Genomic DNA, 21,265 nt, shown 5'->3' with positions numbered 1-21,265 from the left:
TGCAAGGTGTTAGGTCTCTCCAGTAACTGGAATTTGTCCTCTTAAAATCAGTGCCAGTAAGGAAAGAGACATAGAACTTCTGAAGGCACACATACAGATGAAGAATATGCAGTCTGGCTGGAAAATCAAACCAGAACAACACCCCAAGCATGTATATATGTAATATACTGGGTTTTAGTAACTTATGCTGCAGTTCCCAGTGTGACACTGCCACTGCTTTATTTCTTCCAAGGAAGGAAAAAAATGGAGGAGTTGGGGGCAAAGCTCGAAGGCCACCTCCACAGGCACCGTGAAATAGTTTAATATTCCCCGACAGTGCGAGGGCAGCGAGGGGGAGTGAGGGAAGGAGAATGCAGTGCCATTCTGCTTTGTGAGTGAAACTGAAACTGTGTTTCTTTTTTCCTTTCACTGGAATTTTGACCAGTCGGAGGTCACCAGCGTCAGTGCACATCCCTTGGAAGCAAGAGGTGGGTCAGCAAGCGGAACAGGTAATGCTCCTTCACTGAGGCAGCTCTGCCTGTGCACGGTCCCTGCTCCAGGTCCCCTCCCTGCTCACCTTTTCCTGACTCCAGAGCACTGCCCAGCACTGCTGTTTAGGATCCTGGTTTTGATATAGCCCATATTAAACATCTCATTTCTGTTGACCTTCCTAAAAACTCGGATTTCTTTTAACCCATCAGCACAATTCCTGTCTCTGGGGTAGATGTGGGGTATTTCACACAGAAGGCTGCATTCCCAAAGGTCAATTTCCAGTGGCCTTAAAGAGTCCCTCGGAATTCCTGGGTTTCAGAAAATTGTGTTGACAAAAATAGCATGATTAAGGGTCGCCCCTCTGGGGGAGTGTGTGCTCTCAGGTTCTGCCCTCTGAACCACTGCTGGCTTCACATGAGGCTTGTGTCCCTGTCTACTCACAGATCTCAGGGGTGAAGTTTTACAGGAGTCAGATCCTCTCCATCAGAGATTCCAGAAGAAAACAGAATGAGAGTTTATCTCCCTGCACCCTTGCAGCCTTTGGGGAACTGTAACAAAGATGGCACTGCAGATATTGTCACTGTTCAAAACATTTCATTCTGGAGTCTTGGTAACTTATGAAAAAGGGAGGTTCCAATTCTGGAAAGAATATTGTATGAGAACAGCAGATTTTAAACAACTGAATTCAGTAGGAGTTTATTATGTTTATTATGGGGGATTCTCAAGGGAGTCCCATGGATCACTTCTCCTCAGGTGCTCGTAGCTACAATAGCACTTTCTACAGCATCATAGTAGGAGCCACAGAAAGAACATGGGTATTTATTTACCTGTCTACCTATTTATTTACCTCCATTCACCTATTTATTTGCCCGAGTTTACCAATTAATTCACCTCCATTTAGCTTTGTTGAAACTCATGGGAAGTTTTAAAGGCTGAGGAATGCCACACTGCTCCTGCTGTCATGGGTGAGGCTGGGGAGAGCTGATAATATATATGTTTTTTGAGATCGTGGCAGATCTGGCTGCCAGTTCTATGTGACAAGTTGGCCATTCTGGTCCTGGTGGATGTTGATTGTCCCAAGCTTTTAGGGCAGAGTGAGAGGGTTTTGGGGAGCTGGCATCCATTTGTTTCCCTACAGGCAACGGAGAGAGTTTGCAAGTGCTGTGTAGTAAAATCAGTGTATCTTAGAAACCATCCAGCATTGCTATATGTCACCATTTCAGAGCTCTGAAGTGACAGATTTGGCTGTGCCCTCGCTCTGTGCAGTGTGTGCCATACAAATGCAACATTCTCAAAAGCTTGTGTGCATTGGTCTGACTTTAAAACCAGTGTCTGGGGGGTGAAATACTGACTGATTAGTCCTACCCCTAATATTGTGCTTCTGGTGTGATTGTTGTCCAAGTGGCTACCTTTTGGGCTTATAATTTCCACTTTTGGCAGGGTGCATTGACTTTCATTTCAGGTTTGAGGTGTTGATGTCACAGTAAAGGTGTGAGACATTGGCCTGTCCGTGGTCACTGTGTGTCCCTGAGACATCAAGAACACTGTAGGAGTCAGGCCCAATGTACCATGCAGGTTTCATCCTTCTTCTGGTTTTCTCCTTAAAAATTTTCAACTGACTAATGAAATTCCACACTTCTATTATTATCTGAATTCCCCAAATCAATAGGTCTGCCTACCTGCAGATATTTTATATTTCCATTGCTATTGCCTCCTGCGATTACAAAGATTGAGTATGTAAATTATTCTTCAGTGCTACATTTCAGTTTATCACGTTAAAAACATTGGCTTTTATTATACTAAAGATTTGAGACGTGAATTTTTTTTTCATCTTTAAAACAGGTCCAGCTGCAAGCATCGCTTCAGCTCCTGGTGCTCCAGCAGAAGGTCTCCTTCAGGTAACCAGAACAAGGAGCAGTTTTGATTGTGCTTGATTGTTACAGTTGCTTTCAAAATTAATCTCTCTTATTTCCTGCAGGTTGCACCTCCATCATCAAGCATAACTCCCCAGCTGGAAGCTTCCCAGAGGAGCGAGGAGGCAGAGAGGATGGCTTCGCCCGCGTGCAGGGAGAGTGTAACGCGGCGATCGACAGCAGATGGGGTGATGAGTAACCTTCACAGGGATGGCTCCCTAGACTCTGGTTCCTATGGCAAACAGGCTGAGGCTCAGGAGAGCGGCACCCCAGCCAAAACCATCGGCAGGTTTTCAGTTGTCAGCACGCAGGATGAGTTGACTTTGGCGTCCCCGCACTGCCTGAGGTTCTCGGCACCCCCGGACGTGTACCTGGACGAGCTGCCCTCCAGCCCGGACATGAAGGCGGCCGTGCGGCGGGTGCAGACGGCCTCGTCCGTCGACGTGCTCTGCGACCAGGCTTCCAGCGACTCCGCCGACGAGCCCTTCCCTCGGCAGCCCGCTGCCGCTGCCCAGCTCTCCCCCCCCAGCAGCAGTGCAGCCACGGACTTGATCAAAAAGGCTGCTGCTTTCCTGCAGAGGTCTGGCAAAGGCGGCTCCCCGGGCCTGGAATCGCCCAATGGGCAAGGGGCGAAGATTCCCACCATCAACATAACGTCCTTCCACTCACAGTCGTCCTACATGAGCAGCGATAATGACTCAGAGTTTGAAGATGCTGATATGAAGAAAGAATTGCAGAACCTGAGAGAAAAGTATGTTGGGTCGCAATAAATGCGAGGGAAGCTTGTGTTACCATAGCTTGGCAGCAGCTCAGCTTAGGATGAGCAGAGCTGTAATAGTAAACTGGTTCTGGGGGGAAGTTGTCTCAGGGGAGGCTTAGATTGGATATAGAAAAAAGGTTCTTCCCCCAGAGGCTGGTTGGGCACTGCCCAGGCTCCCCAGGGCAGTGGGCACAGCCCCAAGGCTGCCAGAGCTCCAGGAGGGTTTGGATGATCCTCTGGGGCACAGGGTGGGACTCTTGGGGATGGGCCTGTGCAGGGCTAAGGGTTGGACTCAGTGATCCTTGTGGGTTCCTTCCAACTCAGCATATCCTTTGATTCTGTGAAATTAGGCATCACTGAGACCTTCCCTCAAATGTCACAGTGCGTCCTTCTATGCATCACCTTATTTACCAGTTCCATATAGAAGAACAATTCATAGAATCACAGAATCACAGAATGACTTAGGTTGGAAAAGACCTTAAAGATCATCTTGTTCCAACCCCTGCCATGGGGAGGAACACTTTCCACTACCCAGGTTGCTCCACGCCCCGTCCAACCTGGCCTTCAGTAATAAGTTAGTAATTCAACAATAGCTCAATAATAACTGAATGATTTAGTAATAACTTTTTTAAACCCCAAACCATTTTTACTGCTGCTCCTTCCGACGGGGAGGTTGTCATGCTGCCAAGCCCGGAAAACTGACTGCTTTAAATTTGAACATTTTCTTCCTTTCCTGGCAGATGATGGGTAAAAACTAACATTAGGTGGTAGTTTAACCAAAATACTAATTTTTATCTTAGAGTATAATGGTTCTGCTGAATACGGATGATGCATCTTTCTAAAGCAGAGCTACAGTTATTCCAAATCTTTAAACTGACATTATGGCATCATGAAATCTGCAGTGTAAATAAGGTAGTGATTCATGTGCTAATGGCATTTTTATGGGAAATGCTTGTGTTTTTTTTCATCTTGAACTCTTCACACTGGTGTACTTGCCTTGAGAGTTCACTTTTTTGAAGTCACTGGTTTGAAGAGGGAAATTCTGGAGCTGTTTAACTTCCAGCCAGATCTAATGTCAAAATCAGTTGGTTTGGCTGAGGATGTTGAAAGTCTTTTTAGTTGTCTAGGATTTGGTCTTATAAATGAATATTTGAGACATCAGTCATAGAATCATGGAATGATTTGGGTTGGAAGGGACCTTAAAGCTTATCTTGTTCCACTTCCCTGCCGTGGGCAGGGACACCTTCCACTAGCCAGGTTGCTCCAAGCCCTGTCCAGCCTGGCCTTGGACATTTGCAGGGATGGGGAGTCATCACAGGTAGACAGTTACAACTTCACATACTTGCAGTTGATTGTCTTATAACCAAGGACTGTTTTGTTTCATGTTTTACAATTAATTACACTGTCAAGACATGGTGCTTTGTCAAATACATCGCTTGCAGAGTTCTTTATTTTGTTGTAGGCATATGAAGGAAATTGCTGAACTCCAGACCCAGCAGAAGAATGAGATAGAGGCACTCTATATTCGGCTGGGGAAACCCCTTCCTCCCAACTTGGGCTTCCTTCACTCTGCCCCGCCGAGCGGCCGGCGCCGAAGAACCAGCAAAAACAAATTGAAAGCTGGAAAACTCTTAAACCCTCTGGTCCAGCAGCTCAGGAGTGGAACATCAAGCACAAGTAGGTGCACTGGGATGCTTCCCTACGCCTGTTGCTCGTGTCAGCTGTGGCTCTGCTGTGTGATGGCCTGCAGGAAAGGATGGAATTTTTGTTGGGTTTGGACAGATTTATCCCAGCTCCCAGTGCTGAGCCATCCCTGCCTACTCTGCATTAGTTACAGCACTTGGCAGAAGAACAATATTCCATTTTAATTTGGAAAACAGCCTGGTTGCATCTCTTCCTTTGTCCAAATGCTATTTATTGATGTTTGTATTCACTTCTTAGGTGCTGTTATCCTCTACTGATTAGGTGCTGTATCTTGTTCTTGTTTACTTTTTCCTCCCAGATGCCATATAAAAGAGATGGGATTGCATTTGCTCCCCCAAAGGATGGGAGTTAAAAGCAGTTATAAAACTATGAGGTTTTGACCATCTGAAGTAGCGTGAGATTTTTCACACAGTAGTACAGTCTTGAGTTGTTCTCTCTTGGAAAAGTATAAAAATATGATTTAGGTGGGAAATGTCAATATACCCCAGTACCTATTTCTTCAGTGAAATGTATTCATACTAAAGTATGAATAATTTTTCTTCAGCTTAGTTCACACTGTTATTTAGGGGAGCAGAGCATTTCCAGTGTCCACCCTGTGTTTCAAACCTGGTGGCTTTTGTTTTCAGTGTCACTGAAAGTCCCCTTCGAATTTCATTGCATAAATCTTTGTAGGCAGAGTGTTTAGGAGGTTTTTGCTTTCAGGGAAGGATTTCAACTGAGAAGGGAAAAATAGCATTCAGAGGCAGTAACTTCTGTGGTCCATCTTGAGTCTGAGTGTTCTTTCCCACAGGGACTGAAGCAGTGTTCAGTGCTTTCTAGCCCTTGAGCTGCAGTTTGCCTGATGTCCATGGGTTTCACTTCCTTTCCCTGTGGTCACATACTCAGAATGGCAATTTTATCCTTGGGCCATTCATTTTCTAGTTGGTCCTTTGGTTGTCTCTAGCTGTTTTCCCTCTCTCTGTCTGAAAAACCTACATCTCTCTCCACTTCTGGATCTTGGCTTCTATCCGTGTGCTACCCAAGTCCAAAGAATTTAAGCTTATTTCTGCATTAAATGTCCCAATTTTCTTTTTTTTTAATCCTTGTCACCTTCAGTTAGAGCCCAGAAATCTGCTCAGTCAGATCACTGGTGCTTGTTCTCCTTCATTCATTCCTTTCATGTTATTTTCCAGGTTTTGAGACACTGTCTAAAGTTCACATCACCTTTGAGAATCTGTGTTCCTGCCTAAGTCTTCTCACCCTGGACAGTGTAGATTCCTCATTCTTTTGACCTTCCTCAATCCTTCCTCATGGATCAAGGACAGGCAATTTCTAATAACATTAGTGATGTTATTGTAATTTCCACTGTTAGATGCTTTTGCTGATAAATCCATGTAACAACGATTATAAGGGTATTTTGGTTTTAAAAAGCTATCTTTGTAGATGGAAGTACAGAAGTATACATACAAACATTATCTAGATATCTATAGATATGTATTTATCTATGAATATGTAGAGAGATGCATAGATACAGATATTTATATATAGATATATGTGAAATTATAAATATATAGATGTATAGATGCAAGTATTTACATAGAGATATGAATCTACACATACATACCTTGGGTAAAATATAGAATATATAAATATACAAAACATATGAAATATATAGAGAGAGAATATATAATATATAAAACATAGAAAAACACCAGAATACAAATGCCGTAAATGTGTTATGTAGATTTATCAGCAGAAGCATCTAACAGTGGCAATGACAGTTGTACTCAGAGAGCTATAAATAAAAATTTCCACATGTCTGCAGCAACTTTTTATTTCTCTCCATTTGCTTAATTTCACCTTTGGTGTCAGAAGCAACACCAAAGCAAACCTCTGTGCCCCACTGCATCGCTCCCTGCGCTCCTCCTCCTCCTCAGCACCCCAGCAGCTCTCACTTGATTCCAGCTGTGCTCCTTGGGAGGCTCCTGAAAACACAGAAGAGAAACTGTAAAACCCACACCTGCTCCATGATCTCTGTGGAGAAGTGGGCTCAGCGATAGGATGTGTAGGTGGTTTTCTGGGGCAGGCTGTCCCCAAAGCCTGTGCTCCGTACAGTCCCCCAGGATGGTGAATTGCTGTTCCTCTTGGTGCCAAGCTACAGGTTATTTTTAGGCAGGGGTTTTTGTCTGGAGGTTTCCTAGAGTCTCCTGTTGCATATGTTCTGTTTGTTTGCTCTTTCAGGTAATCTTTCAGACTCTAAAGACTCACCCCACAAAGAAACAAGTAAATCCCAGCCGGGCTCCCCCGAAGCAGCCGCGGTGACCCTCCCCACACCCCCCACCTTCGGGAAGGCTGTGCAGACCCAGCAGCCCTGCTCTGTCAAAGCCTCTCTGTCCTCTGACATCTGCTCCGGCCTGGGCCCCGACGGAGCCGACGCCAACGCAAGCTCTGGCCAAGGTGATTTTTCTTGCCGGCTGTTTCGTGTCTCTTCCAGCACATGCTAAAATTAGTTCCCTTCCCTTAGGCTTGAACTTTTTAGGAGTGATAGAGGAACGTGAACCTTTGAGAATCCAAACTACTAGCTTGTCTTTAAAAAGATCATTGCAGTATTGTCAGAAGAGCAAAATTAAAGTATCTTTCCGAGTGTTACCACCACTCGAGAAGCCATGCCCAAGACATTCCTGATTTTTGGAAAGGAAATACCTTTCAGTGGCTTTATACTGGCACCTTCTCTGGAGTCTGCCTTACAGATTCCTGAGAAGAAAATGAAAGGAAAACAAAAAAGATACAGAAGGCTTCTTTTGGTTCATTTTTTTAGGCCCTTGATGCTGGTAGACCCTGAGTTCCTCATTATAAACTACTAAACTTGCCTTGGATGCAAGGGAAAATAAAAACAAAATTAAAAGAAAACCAAACCCAGGGGACCAAATTATGTTTCCTTTCTCTAAGGGGTTCACTTTGTGCATGATTTTGGAGTCCCAGCTGCAGGACTGTAGATTGGCTGTGCTCCCCAGCCCCCACCTCTGAGATCTCTGTGCATTGCCCCTGTTGTAGGCTTTGACTGATCTTGTTGCCATGCATATGGGAAGTTCTAATGATGATTAAAATACCTTCCTCTCATTGCACATCCTGCCAAACTAATCTGCAAAATATCTATCTGTCCTCTTCTGCTGTTATTGCATCCTTTGTGTATGGTCAGTGAACTTGCTCCTCTTTGGCAAAGTTAAGGGGGAGATGTGGAGGTTTAACTAACAAAGCTGATTTGACTGATGGTTTAGGACATCTGATCACAGCTACTTGTACTTTATAAGTGTCTTTGTTTTCTTCCCTTTATATTCATTTGCAGGCTGGACGGTTTTCCACCAAACGTCTGAGAGAGTGACCTATAAATCTAGTAGCAAACCTCGTACCAGATTCCTCAGTGGACCTGTGTCTTTGTCCATCTGTTTGTATTTGTTCTTTTGTATTTTATCACAGTCCATCTTTCTTTTACTCCCTTTTTCCAATTCCATGGTTTATATCTCTAATATGTTTGGCAGGATGCCCCTTTTTCTGAAACATCTTTTCTTTCTTTTCCGCTTTCTTTTAAGTAATCATCATGAACACACCTTATTTATATTAATTTTTCATATGAAAGCTTTTTTTGCACTGCTTTTGGCTCGTGCCTGGGCACCAAAAGCATGTGTGGAAGATCTCATCATTTATAATATATAGCCTGATGGTAAATTTTACCCTGGACTTACCAAAGCTTTTGTACTTTATGTGATTTCTGTTGAAGTAATTTTATTTGCAATGTGGCAAATATACATGTCTGCTGTCCCGGTTCCAGCGACAACAAAACGAAATCCATCCTTCTGTAGACGAATGGTCTCTTTCACACATGTTTGGACTCTGAAGACATGCATGTAGCAAGCTGATACAGTTCTAGAAGGTCACTGGAGGGTATAACTTCCATACAAGGGCTGTATTAACACAATATACAGTACTGTTTATATCCACTCTATTTTCTTTAATTTTTTTTCCCCGCTCTTTGCATGTGGAAATGCTGAGACAACAGTGCTCCAGCTAGTTCTTTCCAAATCTGTATCCTAGGTGGGCTTTTCCTCATGTCACTTTAATTACTTTAAGTGAGCGATTTTTGATGTACTCATAGCAGCAAGAAGATCTGGTTACTCCAAGGGAGAGTCCCATCACCTTTTTGTGTAAGCTGATCTGGCTGAAGCACTTGACTCAGTTTATTTTCTTATGACCTTATGTGACCTCAGAGATGAAGTCAATTAGCAGTTCATCAAAGCATAAATAAGTAAAAAGCAATATCAGATTTTTAGATACTTGGAAATGGATTGTTAGGATCCAGGAGTTCTGTCTCAAATAACTGTGCACCTTCTATTTGTACCCTATTTGTCTGACTTCTAAAGTAATTGGCAATTCCACCAAATGCTATCAAGCTATTTAATTAAAAAATTAAGACTTTTTTACCCAATTGTAGATGCTGCTTTTTAGGCAAACGGATTTTGCTTGTACAATAAAGATATGTTGTGCTGAACAGGTACTATAGGCCACTTACATATAACCTTGGAAAGGCTGATAACGTTTTTGAGGAAGTGTTTGGTTAAATAACTGTGGGTTTGCATTAATACTGGAGTTCTGCATCGCTCATCACTCTCCAAATGGTTCAGATCAAAGGCACAAGACCACTCAAATACACTCCTCCTAATTTTACGAGTAAACAGTATTCTAAAAAATAATCTTGATTTTTTTTTTTTGTTTGTTTGAGCTCCCTGAAAGCCCAAGCACTCAGGTTCTTGAAAACTGACATTTACTGAGTTTATTGTCATGTAAGTTTTTAACAACTCGTGAAGTCGTGAGACAGTTTTGCATTCCGGGATTTTTTCTGAGAACCTGAGGGGAATTCTCAGTTCTCAAACGTTCCCACTTGGTGTTACAACGGCCACAGTAATTTCTTCCTCTGCACATGTAATTGCCAGAAGTCGTTTCATGAATCTTCCATGGAATTACTATTCAGTAGGATCTAAAAAGACTGGGAGGTGGCAATTAAAAACTAGTGTATTAAAAATGTTTGGGTGCATGGATATTGTGAATGAAACCAAGGGAATATGTAAATCCTTCAAATGGTGAAGTTTCCTGGTGCTTAAACAACTCAGCATGACTAATTGCTTTCTGTTCTCAGCCCATCTGCTCTCTCGGGTTCTTCTGGGCGCCGTGCTCAGGAGGAGGTTTGCACGCCCCCATTCCTGAGTCACACCAGGAGATGGACCACGTTTCAGGCATCTAACCCTGGCACGTCAATCCAGAGTCACCGCTGAGCAGATTCAAATCCTGAGAGCACAGCCTGGTTTCCTGGTTTCCAGAGCTGCCTCTCACTTGGGGGGCCAGACAGGGCCCAGGGCTGAGCTGTGGGCAGGTTCTGGTGGGGCAGGAGGTTATACCAGTTATTTTCCCAGTGAGCCCAACACGTTGGTGATGTGTGTGTGTGCAGGAATGGGGATGGGGCTGGAAGGACGTGCAGCTGGTGGTTCTGTTGAGCTGGTATCCAGAGCAGCTGTGACCAGGGGCCTCAGGAAAATTAGTGCTTGAGGAAGGCCAGGTTGGAAGGGGCTTGGAGCAGCCTGGTCTAGTGGAAGATGTCTCTGCCCATGTCAGGGTTGGAATGAGATGGGCCTTTAAAGGTCCCTTCCAACCCAAACCATCCTTTGATTCTATTATTTGAAGATGAAAATGATGGAAATGCCAGCTGGCTCATGTTTCTCTGGAAGGGACGTCAGTTGACCCAGCAGGCAGGCAAACCAAGTATTTGGACTAGGCACTAAGCATGATTGCATCCATGCCCTGGAAGTGTCCAAGGCCAGGTTGGATGGGGCTTGGAGCAACCTGGGCTAGTGGAAGGTGTCCCTGCCCATGACAGGAAGTCTGGAATGGGATGATCTTTAAGGTCTCTTCCAACCCAGCCCATTCTAGGTAGAGTTCCATGATCTGGGTGCCTGTGCCAGGTGTGCAGGACTGAGACTTGGCCATCCAGCCTCAGCAGCTCAGGGGCATGTCCAGGCAGTCCTGGGACTATTCACAAATCGAGGTTTCCCTGGGAATTTTTTGTTTGAGAGCTGTTGGGAAAGATTGTGCTGGATTTTCAGAAATGCTCTGAATCTGTATGTTTGAATAAGGAAAACCAGCCCTTTGGGGAGGTGGGATATTCCATCAGGAGACCTCTTGCTGCATGAGCAGAAAAGTCAGCAGCAACTTGAAAAATAAATGTTCAGATGCATTAAAGGCAGTATCACAAGTGTCTTGCTCTGGTTATAAGGTCCATCAAACTTGAACACTTTTACAGTGTTCTCCAGGACCTTTTGGTCTGTTCCCCATGTCCAATATTGATTTCTCCTTCATACATTTCATGAAATAAAATATTTTCAATGGGCTCCAACATAATTTTAGCCTGAATTCCTTTCCTGGGTTAAGTTGCAAGGGCGTCCTAGGGAAGAGTTTCTGCTGATTGTGAGAGGAATTTTCGAAGCTCCATTTGGCTTAGGCTTGGAATCTTGTGTAAAGCAGTTTTTGTCAGGTCTGTAGCAATTCATATATTGTATGTGCATATGCAGTTATGGAAATGGCCTAGCATTTTATTGCCATTTCCATTTTTTTGTAGCTTTCCAGCTTTTTGGCAGCTGTTAGAGTGCAAATATGGGACAGGGGATTTTTTTCTGTCCTGTATGATATAATAGCTATTTAATTCCTCACATAAGAAATCTGGAATTGGAGGTAAAACACTCTGTTGAACTTTCACAGTCTTATATTAAGTCTTAATTATGATTCATCTCCTAACTTTACAGTTCTTAAACACCTTGATTTTAGCAGTAATACAATTAATCTGGTGAATTAGGTCTACAAAGTGAATTTTTAATTGAGTTTGAATTCAAAACCTGCTGTAGCTGATGACTGTCAGTCCCTGCTTCAGGCTGTATCACCACTTAGGGAAGGTTTCCCGTCTCAGGCCCCGCGCTGGAGTGATGCTGCTTGGAAGGAGCAGCTCTCTTTTTGGTGACCGACTCTCCTGTGATATTTTCCTTGAAGCCAACTCTCCTCACACAGTGTTTTGTGAGTCTGTCAAGTGTCGCCGCTCTCCGTCACTTCCCCACAAGCCTGGAGGCCCTGGGGCAGATTTGGCACCTGAGGTGCAGGGAAACCTGTGCCTGGGTGTGCAGGAAGTGGAGGGGCTGGTGATTAAAACATTTTTACATGCATTTGAGCACGTACTGCAGTCAGCTGCCTGCTTTTATTTCTCGCAGGCAGTTGCTTTCCATTCGCATTCATATTGTGTGAGTACTGCCTTTGCTGCAGGAAATAACCTCCTAGGATTGCTGCCACGGCCAGTTCCATCATGGGAGTTCTTTCCATAATGGGAGTTGGTAGCTAACTTTGGGATAGGCAAGGTAAGGTATATCTGAGGGAAAAGAGGGGAAAAGATTTAAGGATACAACACAGATGGTTGAGTTGTGAATGTGACTGTGTTTGTTATCTGGGCTTTGAGGTGAGAACTAAACATGGTCATGCTTGCATTGCTGTAGTCTTGTCCTTCTGATTTTCCCAGGATAGAAACCAATATGAACTATATGAAATAATAAGAAATTCTTTCAAAGCAATTCTCTGTTCCTCCTCATGCCACCCATATCCAAGCACAAGCATCTCCCTTACTTCCTCCGTTGTTTCTTTACTTTCTCTTCCTCAGTCTCTGACTGACGTCTCTTCTTTCTCCTCTGAAGACTCATTCAGGGCCTGTGTCAGCCTGGACCTGCAATCTCTGAGTTTAAATCTTTATTTCTGGCACAGTAACATCAAATACCTCCACTGTTTACTCTAGAGAAAAAGCACATCCATCCTCTACCTTACTTTTTTACCCCACTCTGATTTTGCTCATGTTTTCAAGTGCTTCTTCCCAACGAACTCTCCATAAGCCCATGTCAGACACTCATCTCCTCCCATGCCATAACAATATTTTTCTTACCAAGTCCAAAATACCTTTCAGGAAATTTGGCACCCAAATAGCAACGGTGCCGATGTCTGGCAAGATCTGACAGTCGAGTCGGGGTCTCGGCATACTTTGGCACTCTGCTATCTGTCAAAAGACTGTGTAAAATCACGATGAAGGATGGAACGAGATAATAATGAAAAAAACACATAGTTAAGATAAATTAAAACTCAGCTACTCTGCTGGATTATTTTTCTGCACTTGGACAAGGCATAAGGGAAACTCATTCACAGTTCCGTTCAATTGAAGTTCAGAATCTCACATTTAGACACAAATCCTACCAAATGAAATATTTGGAAACAATTGGCCTCAGACCTGCAGAACAATGTATCTTTTTGGACTTGTAAAACAGGAGTTTTAGGGTTGTTTTATGGTTTGTCTTTGCAGCCAGACTAGCTTGACTTGTTCCTGAAAGCATTTTTGGCCTCCAATCACAAACTGAATTGACATCATTTCCTGCATTAATAGCTAACGAATCAAAACCTCCTATTAGGAAGCCAAGGCGATTTGGAAAAAAAAAAAAAAAAAAGGAAAAGAAAAAAACAAACAAACGACCAAAACACCAAAAAAAAAAAAAAAAGAACCAAAACCCAAACAAATGCATCTTTAAGTCACGAGCCCTTGCTTTTGGCATGCTGTGGTACTTTCCAAAGCTTCTGAATGGCTGCACATTAAGAAAGGTTTGAGCTGTCCAGTTATTTAGGCTTCCTTTACTCACCTGAACTGCTGACTTTGTCTGTCCTTTCTTGCATAATAACTACTTTTTGATTGCTTAAAAGTACAGAAGCTTGTCCGTCCAGTTCGTTGTGTTTAGTCTTACCTAATTCTGTGTGTCTTGTATTGTTTTACCTTGTAGGGTCCACCTTGAAACGACTATGTCTAGGCAAAGATCACAGTAGTAGTAACTATCCCATTTTTGTTTCTCAGTATTTCCTTCATGGCATGGGATGTTCTTTGCTTTTTTATATTATTATTTTTTTACTAAAAGCTAGTTGTTTAATAACTAGAGCTGATGCACTTATACGAGAAATATAAATTGTGGTACTTTTGAGACTAATGCATGTGCTGTGATGCCTTGGGAACCTCGCATGCTGCAAGAGAGTCGTGGTGTTCTGTGTGTGTGTGAGACGTGCACGCATGCGGCCAGGAAACTGGGTTCAGTGTTTGTCTCTGAAATACACACCTTTATATGACTGCAGTTCTCTGCTGGAGGAATTGATAGCTTAAAACCATCCCGGCCCCCTTGAGCTGCATGAAATATTAAACACCAATTGAAGAGCTTTTCTCTCAAAAGCCTTATTTTTCTCACCTTCCCCCAAGTAAAGGAAAAGGGATTGAGCAGTATTCACTTTAGAAGTGACGTTGCAGGTTGAATGCATGATCATTTAAAGGTTATTAATGTATTCTGTATAACCGTAGGACTAATTAGTGGACTCGGTTTCATTGGCTGGTAACTGATTAACAGAGAAAAGAAGACTGAATGTTCATGTTTGCTTATATAATCATTATACTACAGTTCTGTGAACTTTTTGCTTGGAGAGATGGTCTTTATTTCCAATCTTTAGCTGTCTCAAATATGTTAGCTGAAAAGTTACTTTACATTTCCTGCTCAGGTCAGATTCAGGCTCCTTCAGTGGCAGTTCCCTGCTGAGCTTGCTGTGTCAGAGTTGTAGTTACCAACACAGGAAAAGCACAGAAAATTTTCTTCCCTAGTGAACATATAAACTTAAACCTCTGTCAATACTCTTCCTGACTGCTTTTATCTATACCAAAAGTTCTTTATCTTTGTCTCAAAAATTCACCCCCCACTATGTTCTCTCTCCTTTGTCTTCTATACATTCATGGTCCCGATGGGGTTTTTTCCCCAAAAATATGCAGGTGGCCAAATAAATGGTCCTGATGTCATCGAGAGAGAATGGTGGGTTCCCAGAGCCTTTGAGGCACAGGAGCCAGTCCTACCTGTAACCTCTGCAACAATTACATTTTTCCAGGAGGACAGTAAACTTATGCAAGCAAAATAAATGGTAAATCAATTTTATGAATGCCTGCAGTTCTAGCAATACATCCCACCTCCCACTTTCTCGTGGTAGTCTCTGATAAGGTGTTGTCTGCCTCGGGATGGCAGCGTTACTGGGCTGCATTCCTGGCTTCTCTCCCTGTCCTTAATTTCCCCAGAGAGACGTTAGTGGCCAAGGTAACATGATGTGATAGAAAATACAGACCCATTGGATTTGGACCATTTCTTTAAGCAAAGGAGTTCTGTAGCCAGGAGGGGGAGGGTTAAAAGTCTGAAAAGCCACCACTGGAGTGGCAGTAGCTGAGAAGGTGTTTGAGCTGCAGAGCTGAGGCAGAGACGTCATTGTCAGTTCTCTCTGTGTGATTTTCCAGGATCCTCGACCAACAGCCTGGTGACGTGTCCTGAGCCCCTCCCGCAGTCGACGCTGCAGGTTCAGGCCAACAACAGTAACAACAAGAAAGGGACGTTCACAGATGACCTGCACAAGCTGGTGGACCAGTGGACGAGCAAAACTGTTGGAGCTGCACAGACAAAACCTTCTTTAAACCAACTGAAGCAGAACCAAAAAAGGCAAGACATGGAGCCAAAGGCTAACCCCATGCAAACACAGAATGAGACATGTGGAGTAAGTGGCCCTCCTTGAAGGACATACCTTTTGCTATGTGTCTGACAACCTTTTCAGAACTCAGATGTGGAGGAGGACATAGACTAAAATTACTCCAGATAGATGCTTCCTATAAATGTCCAGCTCTTTTCATTCAGTACTAATCCGATTTTTTTTTAAAATCGTCTTTTGGAATAATCTTAAGGGATACGTGGGCTGCAGTATATATATATATACATATATATATATATATAAAATATATATTTTTAAATTCCAAACTGCTTATTAACAATGATACACAGCAATACTCATATCATTACCACCTGTTGCTCAACTTCAGTTTCAACTTACTAAAAGTTTTCTTCTTTTTGATGTTTAATATTAACCTTCCTTCAACAGAACAGTAGCTGGTGGCTTGGGGGTTGTGAGCCATTGTTTGAGTGGGATTGGAGTGAGTACTGGGCTGAGAGAGGGGACAGCTGGATGTGTGTGCTGACCCTTGCTTGTTGTACCGGGCACCGTGACGATACCACCCTCAGAAATGCTGTCAAAGTATCCTACAGCAAACAGGCGCCTGTTCCTCCCCTCGGATATTCAGTAGCAGGACAAAGCCATTGCAATGTGTGTGTGTTCAGTGCTGGTTTTCATGGCTGAGGGGTGATACAGAGGGAGGCAAAAAAAGGAATGAGTGCACATCCAGAACCCCAGTTTACCATTCTGTCCCACCCTGGCCTGGGTTTCCAGATGTCTTCCTTCTCCTCACAGCTGGGGGTTGTTTGACTAATAAGTTTTACTGGCTTCATTTTTTTTGAGAAATGAAAAATTGAGCCAAAGTAGAGGAAAATAACAGTGAGGAGCTGCTTTGTAATCCCTTAGAAGCAAGAGAACTAGATCTGGATAGTAAATCATTGTCTTTTTTTGGCATGTAGAAGGGAAAAAAACCCGTGTAGCACTGGTAGCTCTGTAGTTGTTCGTGAGGTGAGATGTGCCAAGGAGGAACTGCTCCAGTGCCTCTGCTTTGGGACCTGCATGTTCCTGAGTCGATTGGGTCACTGACTGCACAGGGAAAAACGTTTGTGCAAATTTATTAAGCAATTTAATTTCAATTCTTAGTTGCCAAGGTGGGCGAAAAGTAAATAATCCTTCTACGTAGTAATGGTTTAACTGGCTCCAGAGTTACATATACTTGAAGATTTATAGAGAGTGATGGTGAGGGCACAGATTTTGCTCTGTGAAGTCACTTCTTACCTTTTTTGATGTGCTTTTTGTGGTGTTTTGGTGTCTTTCCCCCGAGACTCCTGCAGCAGTTTGAAGTATTCGATGTGGGTGTTTTGCCCTCTTGTAACTGTGGAAAAGTGAGTGGTTATTTTTCTTATTAAATCACTCATTAGTATCAATTTAGAGTTAAATTTACCTCCTGCAGTCCTGGTGTCTCTGTCTCAAAGCCTGTGGGGAAGGCAGAATATCGCTGAGAGAGCAGCAGGAATGTCCCTCTCTCAGGACACTGATCTTAGAGGGTTTATGTCTCTCTCAACCACGGCAGTTGTCCCAGGGAATCCACAGGGCTGGCTGAAGTCTTTTGGAGGTGATTTGCCAGGAGCATGGAGAGGTTGGGATTCCCTGCTCTTCATTTCACATCATTCCTTGTTGCTTAGAGGAGTTGCTTGGAGCCCTGGTGTGGGTGATGCCTGGGATGGTTTGGGGCATGAAGCCCCCGTAGGGACCACGGTGGCTGCAACAGAGATGCAAGGGCAGGTGGCAAACATTCCTGGTGTGGGTTTTATTGGGTGTTTTGGCCATGAAGATGGCACAGAATGCTGTGAGTGACAGAAATTGGGGCAGTAGGATGATATAAAGGGCTTTGACAAGAGTTGGTTTGGGAGTTGAGCATCGTTCTGCTATTTGTACCCTTTGAATTCCAGCCTAAAGGGGAAATTGAAGTTGAGGGAGGAGAGGGCTGTGTGGTGTTGGGAGAGAAGTGGCCAAAAGAGGAGGAAGGGAATAGTGTGACACAACCAGACAAGTGACCTGTGTGTCAGTGGTCGGAGGGATGAGCCCCATGAGGAGATGTTACACCTCTGCTGAATCACAGCTGCGTCCACTGCAAGGACAAAAAGAACTTGGGAAATAACATAAAGGATGGGGAAAAATAGCTTTCCAAGAGGGAGAAAGGGAAGCTCAGGCTGTACTTCCTCAGTCCATCTGGTAACACCGTCATTTGTCACTTCTTTTGATCAAAAATGCCTTTGCAACAAAAGAATAAGGAGCACTGAGCAGATTTCCAGCCCATTAGAGAAAGTTATAGTAAGGTTTTATGTTGGGAATAAAGGCTGGATAAATAGGAAACATAGAGATTCTTATGCCTTTTGTGGGTTTTTTTTCAACTGGAATAAATAGCAGGAGGCTGTTAGGGCAGTTGTCTCATCTCCTCATGTGGGGGATTGGTTTTGAGAAAAGCTGTCGCTGGTCCCATGGATGGTCAGAAATGAGGGGCTGGGGGCAGCAGTATTTGTACCTTTGCTTCTGCATTGTCTCTGGGGGTTATTGGACAGAGAGATGCCTCCTTGAAGGGTTTTCATAAGGGGTAGGAGTGAAGTCAGTTGTCCCATGATGCAAAATACATTTTAAAAAAATTATATATATAAAATATTAACTATACATTTAAATAGAAAAATGTATTTTTCAATTTATTATTTTCTTTTACTGTCCACCCACTGTCATTAATAAGCAGGGCAGCTGTGTCTCTGTCTTCAAGTCTTCTCTTTCCCCCTGGAACCAGAAGACTCTCTTTCCTGAGTTGTCTCTGATTTACCTGAGATGCTTCTACCACGAGCAGCAAATTGTTTGCTGTGAATGTAATATTTTATATGATTTTTTAACAAAGTGAAGGCTGGAAATAGCTCAGAAGAGAAACTGATGGTGTGCTTAATAAGAGTAAGTGGTTTTAATTTTTGCCATCAGAAGTGTAGGCAGCAATGAAATAATTGGGATGCAAAGTAAAACTTTATATTCTGCTTTGTTTCTGTGGAAGTTTGGCTGCAAATCCTGGTTAGAAGTTTGCTTGGGGGGGGAACTTCAGGCATCCAGTTGTGTCACAGGAGCACTGAAATGTTCCTTCCCAAATGTTTTAAGGAAGCATGGAAATGCAGGTAGAGTCTCATCAGCAGTAGTTTGAATTGTAATAGGAGATGTTAGAAAGAATTGAAGTCAAACTACCTGATAGTGGTGATTTCTGTCTTTGTCATCTGTGTGAAGATATGGTGTTATAATCCTTTTTTACAGGTAATTCTGGTTGGCATTGGTCAAGGAATATGCTTAGGAATGTGAGCTGCCTTCTGTGCAAGTATACTGAATATTGGGTACTTACAGGCACTATTTAAAGATGCCTGGGAATGAAGGGCTTGCCAAAAATGTTTTCTATTCTTCATGCTGTTCTGGAGCTCCATGGGTTTTAAAAGGCAAAAATATTACCCCCCAAAAAAGGTGTAAACATGTTCCCAGTGCATGGTGAGGCTGTTTCTGTGAACACACAGAGCTGTGTCAGTGGGTGACGTGTGCTGGGGGCTTGGACACCGTCGGTAACATCTGCACATCTGCTGGCATTTCCTGACTCTGGGCTCCATGGGCTGACTGCCAGGGAGCTGGAGGTGGGCACGGGTGCCAAAACCAAGCAGGAGGACTAGTGCCACCTTTACTGTACCCTCCGTCTCTGTTGGGTTGGAAGAATAGTAAAAAATGAGTCTGTGTTTGAAGCTTGGGCTGAATGTCAGAATGACTTTCCAGGAACTTGGAAAAGCATAAACACAAATATTCAGGAGCACCTAATGACTTCAGGTTTTCAGCAAACTGGGCAAAAGTGATAAAAGAGGTGGACTGGCATTCTTGCCTGCTCATGTTGGCAGCCAGCTGTGACTCTGCCCTGCCACTCAGTTTTGTTTCAGTGGTGGCTGGTCTATACAGAAGTAAAACACTAATACTAATGGGGTAGCCATCAAAAGAAAAATATTCTAAATCCTGACTTTTTAGGTGGGCTGTGATAGTTACAGTCAGCTTTCACAGCAGAATTACCTGGTTTCCTCTATTCCAATATAAACCCAGAAGTATTTATGGTGTTTGTGAGTCATACCCAACTCTTGGCTGTGTATTTGACAGTATAGGAGCTGTGAGTATCACTGAGGTGGCACTTTGGAGCTTGCCTGGTGAAGCACAGGAACAAGGTAGAGAATTAAAACAAGTCCAAAGAACAGATTTGGGGTTTTTAAACTACTTGAGTCTTTGTCCTGTGGGGTTTGTTTCATTTTTACCAGCGTTTACCTGTATGTTCTCCTCTGTGTGTGTATTATTCTTGTTTTCTAAATGAGTCTGTGTGATTTTTTGGTGCAAAGGGAAGACTGGCAGGAGAAGGCAGGTGTTGGGAAGCAGGAAGGAGAGGTGGCTGGTACCTGCAGGGATGTGTACAGGGCAGAGGTTTGCCAGTGCAGGCAGAGCTGGGGAAGGGCAGGTGGGGAGGTGGCCTGAGCAGAGGGGAGAGGGCAGTGGGCAAAGGTGCCCCTGTTAGGTGTTGGTTCAGTAAGTTTATTGCTTCTACAGAGGAGGTTAATGGATATGTAGAGGGGGAGAGCAGGGGAGGAACTTCCCTTCCTACGCATGTCACAGAGGGTCCTCTGCCCCCCTGAGATCCCCCCTGAGCTGTGTGCAGGGCTGGGGCCTCAGCATGAGAGGGACTTGGAGCAACTCCAGAGGAGGCCACAGAGATGCTCCAAGGGCTGGAGCCCCTCTGCTCTGGAGCCAGGCTGGGAGAGCTGGGGGGGTTCACCTGGAGAAGAGAAGGCTCCAGGGAGACCTGAGAGCCCCTTGCAGGGCCTAAAGGGGCTCCAGGAGAGATGGAGAGGGACTTGGGACAAGGGATGGAGTGACAGGACACAGGGAATGGCTTCCCACTGCCAGAGGGCAGGGATAGATGGGATATTGGGAAGAGATTCTTCCCTGTGAGGGTGGTGAGGCCCTGGCACAAGTTTCCCAGAGAAGCTGTGGCTGCCCCATCCCTGGAAGTGTCCAAGGCCAGGTTGGACAGGGCTTGGAGCAACCTGGGCTAGTGGAAGGTGTCTCTGCCCATGGCAGGAGGTCTGGAATGAGATGAGCTGTAAGGTCCCTTCCAACCCAAACCATTCTGTGATTGATTCTATGACTAAAGGACATCAACCCAGTCTTTCTTCCTTAAAAAAAAAAAAAAAAAGTAGAGAAATCCCTATTAAATATCTCTGGCAGACAGACTTTTTACATGGTGATGTCAGATGTAAATTTTGCAGAGCAGTTGTTAAATTTGTTGGTTTTGGGACTGTTGGCCTTATCAGCCTCCTTAAGGCCAGGGCAGCTGACTCTGCTAGGCCTCGACACGCAGCAGAACAAACAGGAGGACATGAATATTGTAACATGGAAAATGAAGTCATGCCATCCATAGTAGGCTAAGCCATGGAATCTGTGGCATTCCTCATTGCTGGTGTTATAGAGTCTAAAGTTGAATCAGAAAGGGAGAAGACCAGTTCTGCTTTCCACTCCTTCAGGAGGGTTGTTTTATCCTAAATAACCCCCAAAGACATGTCCTGTGTGACTGTGGGTACAGCTCCAAGGATCTTTGTATGTCAGTGGTCTCTCAACATGGGCTGCTGGAGCTGGATGCTGTGCTCTGATATTGTACTGCTTGTTTTCAATTGCCAAGATAACTTCAGAAACCATTCACAGCCATGTCTTCAAGCTGTGGGGAGAATACCAA

General features: G+C 43.9%; 1 protein-coding gene across 11 annotated transcripts in view; it reads left to right on the top strand.

Moving 5' to 3' along the window:
- The window catches only part of WNK2 (WNK lysine deficient protein kinase 2), a 115,340-nt gene that overhangs the window by 81,824 nt on the left and 12,251 nt on the right, over positions 1-21,265 (top strand). For 5 of the 11 annotated variants that reach the window (XM_064668101.1, XM_064668096.1, XM_064668095.1 and 2 more), the window contains 8 exons: positions 425-488; positions 2,314-2,369; positions 2,450-3,135; positions 4,607-4,821; positions 7,069-7,284; positions 8,174-8,272; positions 13,728-13,772; positions 15,260-15,513. In XM_064668101.1, coding sequence (XP_064524171.1) covers positions 425-488; positions 2,314-2,369; positions 2,450-3,135; positions 4,607-4,821; positions 7,069-7,284; positions 8,174-8,272; positions 13,728-13,772; positions 15,260-15,513 — 1,635 coding nt within the window. The remainder of the gene's footprint in view (positions 1-424; positions 489-2,313; positions 2,370-2,449; positions 3,136-4,606; positions 4,822-7,068; positions 7,285-8,173; positions 8,273-13,727; positions 13,773-15,259; positions 15,514-21,265) is intronic. The other 6 variants (XM_064668102.1, XM_064668098.1, XM_064668105.1 and 3 more) reach the window with 4 other exon arrangements.

This window comes from Pseudopipra pipra, chromosome 11 (assembly GCF_036250125.1).
Source record: "Pseudopipra pipra isolate bDixPip1 chromosome 11, bDixPip1.hap1, whole genome shotgun sequence".
NCBI lineage: Eukaryota > Metazoa > Chordata > Aves > Passeriformes > Pipridae > Pseudopipra > Pseudopipra pipra.
This window is presented reverse-complemented; position numbering and strand designations above follow the sequence as displayed.